At 39.4% G+C, this 3,276-nt stretch overlaps 1 protein-coding gene across 1 annotated transcript; it reads left to right on the forward strand.

Annotated features, from left to right (window-relative positions):
• Positions 1-2,562: 2,562 nt before the first annotated feature.
• LOC114738770 (TPD1 protein homolog 1-like) lies at positions 2,563-3,276 on the forward strand. Its single transcript, XM_028926836.1, has 3 exons — positions 2,563-2,617; positions 2,731-2,835; positions 2,930-3,276. The coding sequence occupies exons 1-3, from the start codon at positions 2,569-2,571 to the stop codon at positions 3,274-3,276; spliced, it is 501 nt and encodes a 166-aa protein (XP_028782669.1). The 5' UTR covers positions 2,563-2,568.

The following is a 3,276-nucleotide window of genomic DNA, read 5'->3' on the forward strand; positions in this document are numbered from 1 at the left end:
GAGGGGACAAAACTGAAATGCTTTCCCTTCTGCTATTTCTTTACTGTATAGTTGTTATGGGTTTTCATTATCTATTTTCTCCACAAATAATCGTTCATGTCGTGTGGCATAGAGCTGATGCTTTTATTTAAATCATATACTATTTCTGGTCATTAATATAAAAGCTTGTTTAATTTTTATTTTGATCATAAATATAAGATCTTAATCCACTTTGTCTCTCATATTTATCTATTTTTTGCTAAAATAGTCCTCGTAGTGATAGTAGTTCTAGCCAATAGATTTGATTAGTAAGAATATTTTAAAAAAGACAACATCTATTTCTTATAAATAACTAATTTAACTAATTTTATTAATGTATTCAAATTAGTCAACTGGTTTTTATATTAAGAACCAAAAGTAGTACAATGGACAAACAATTGCCGCCCAGAATCTGTTAGGAACACTAGATGAGGTATCTTAATGAATTGTGTAACTGAAAAGAACTCTGTTTTATAATTAAAACGTATTTAGTTTGCATATTTCTGTAATAGTTGGATGCTCCTAAACTCAATGGAATATTGATACACTGAAAGAGAAGCAGGAGATACAAGGTGTTTTTGAAGTGACGCAGCCAGTTCGTGAAAGTTTGGGATGTCTTATTTGGAATTGAGGAAGGGCCGAAGTTGATGGACTAATACAGGTGTTGGGCTTAGGGCCTCAAAAATCGAGACCCTCAGATAGAAACGAAAATCAGAAGAGAAAAATGAGGTGGCAACGCTGGTGAAAAAAAAAAGGGTGGCAACAAATTTTATTAGTCACGGGAATCTCACATTGGTTCACCTGTCTTTTTGCGTCTTTATGGTTCATGATGAAGAGAGAATCTAAATGATATTTATCCAATTCTAAATATAAGACTCATTTTGTAAACTTATTTTGTAGTGTAAATTACATCATCAAATAAGTCTTATATTTATAATTAAAAGGAGCATTATTCAACATGTGCGAGTGAAAGAGAAATGGCAACTTGGCGAATGGTGACGACGGAGATACCCCGGTGTGGACACAAGCAATATGTCATGATAAATGATGACACAGCCGGGTCGGACTCGTATTCACTCAAGTCCAGATTTCCATCAGTTTTTTTTAAAAAAAAAAATTTCAAAGAAAAAGCTTGTCAGTATTTCTTCCTTCGGACCATGGGAATTGATATATAACAAAAATAGGAAATTCTAATCTTTCACAATAGAATGGATAGATACTCCATAAAGAAACAAATTTAAAAATATTAGGAAGTTATAATGGATAGAAAACTCCAAATCAAATTGAACTACGTTAAAAATTATGGTCATGAAATTTTAGGGACAGAAAGAAAGAAACCAAATTAATTAATAGAGCGTTGACATTACGTTATTATTAAGAAGTAACCATGGAAGGTTAACAAACCCCACGTGCGCTCTAACCATGGTTACAATTTTCTGACTATCTTGCGTCGCAAGTCTCATCATTGGTCGATTCTTCACCCCCTCTTCAAATATACGAGTTGAGTTGAGACCGCCAGCTTCACTCCGTCCGAGAGCAAAACCAGAGCCTTGCTCTTTCTTCTCCTCCCTCTGCTGCTCAGGCCATTCGTCTTCAAAAGTACACACACTCTCTCTCTCTCTATCTCTCTGAACTGAACCTCTGTTTGTATCTCACTATTAAATGCAACTAAGGAGGATATTGGACTTTTTGAGGATTCTAGAATATGTTTTGTCGTTTCTGGCCCTGCTCTGCTACCTATTTTTGTCTCTTGGACTCTCCTTCTGTCTTGCATTTTTCGCAGGTGCTTTTGTTTCCATGTCTCCTTCCTCTTCTTCTCTTTTCTGTGACGTACCCTGCTTTTTCGCCTATGCCTTCGCTGTTCACGCGTTCACTTTTTGGCTGCTCCAACTCCTGCATTCCCCATGCTTCTCCTTTTGTTCAAAACTTTCCAGCTAACACCCTGTTTCGCTCGTCTTCCACACGCTTTCCCCGGCCACTCTCGATGTTCTTGCTCAGAGAATTTTCCTCTCTCAGTCACTTGATTGAAAGTTTGACAAAGACCTTGTGGGTTTATTTTTGATGCTAATGCAAGCTGGATCCTTCCTGAATGCCATTTATTAATCACTTAATATTCTTGTTGGTTTGAATATGATCTTTCTCTTTCTCTCAGTTCTTCATATTTCATTCACCAGTTTCTTCTTTGCCCCGTGACTGACAACTCAGTAAATACTGGTAAAAAATAGTCACAGATTTCTTTTAACGTTTGGATCGACGGCTGCTTATTGCCGGGTTGATGTGTGATGTGACATCTTTTAAATCACTGCTGCAATATTTCAAAATCTTGTATTTTTGTGGAGAAATGAAAAACGGAGTCTTGTCCGAGTGTTATCTGCACATACTATCATCCGTACTTTAGTCAGCCTTGTCCTTCACGCATATCTTCATTTCTATCATTCTATGATCTTCTTTCTCTCGTGGCGCCTTATATATAGCGGTCCGTATCACTCACGGAGTGTCCTTTTCCTTCTGTTAGCAATGGAAACGCGTTCCATTCCAGGGATCGTTGTCATGGCAGCATCATCGATATTGTTCCTGGGACTGCTTGCATATTTCGCCGGTGTGTTCGTATTTCTCTACGTCTCGAAGATTTTTAGTCATCCTTCTCTTCGTCTTGATTCGTAACTCTTTTGTTTTTATGCACTCTAATGATGCTCATGGTTTACATATCAGATATGAGTAGTAGCAGAAGAGCTGGTATAATAACGACCTGGCTGGGTATTCAGGAAGAAGGAACCCACACCATTACACTCTCCACTCATCGCAGGCTTCTTGGAGGTGATTATGATTAGTTAATGGAACAGTTTACTTTGCCTTGTTTTTGTTTTCAAAGTATAGAACGTGAACATGGAAGTTGTGTGGATTTGAATAGGGAGTGCAAAGAAGGAGGTGAACAGGATGTGGGGTGACCAGAAATGTAGGAAGGAAGATATAGTGATAAGGCAGGGGTCGACGGCGCCGCTGGCGAGTGGGGTTCCGACGTACACGGTGGAGGTGACCAACATGTGTGGGAGCGGGTGCGATATCTCCGGCATCCACGTCAGCTGTGGGTGGTTCAGCTCGGTGCGTCTGATAAACCCCAAGGTGTTCAAGCGTCTTCGCTACAATGACTGCCTCCTCAATGACGGCAAAGCCTTAGCCGTCGGCGCTACTCTCTCCTTTCAGTACGCCAACACCTTCCTCTATCCTCTCGCCGTTTCCTCCGTCTCCTGCGCTTGA

This window comes from Neltuma alba, unplaced genomic scaffold (genome assembly GCF_004799145.2).
Source record: "Neltuma alba isolate B1F8T4 unplaced genomic scaffold, ASM479914v2 tig00013682_pilon, whole genome shotgun sequence".
NCBI lineage: Eukaryota > Viridiplantae > Streptophyta > Magnoliopsida > Fabales > Fabaceae > Neltuma > Neltuma alba.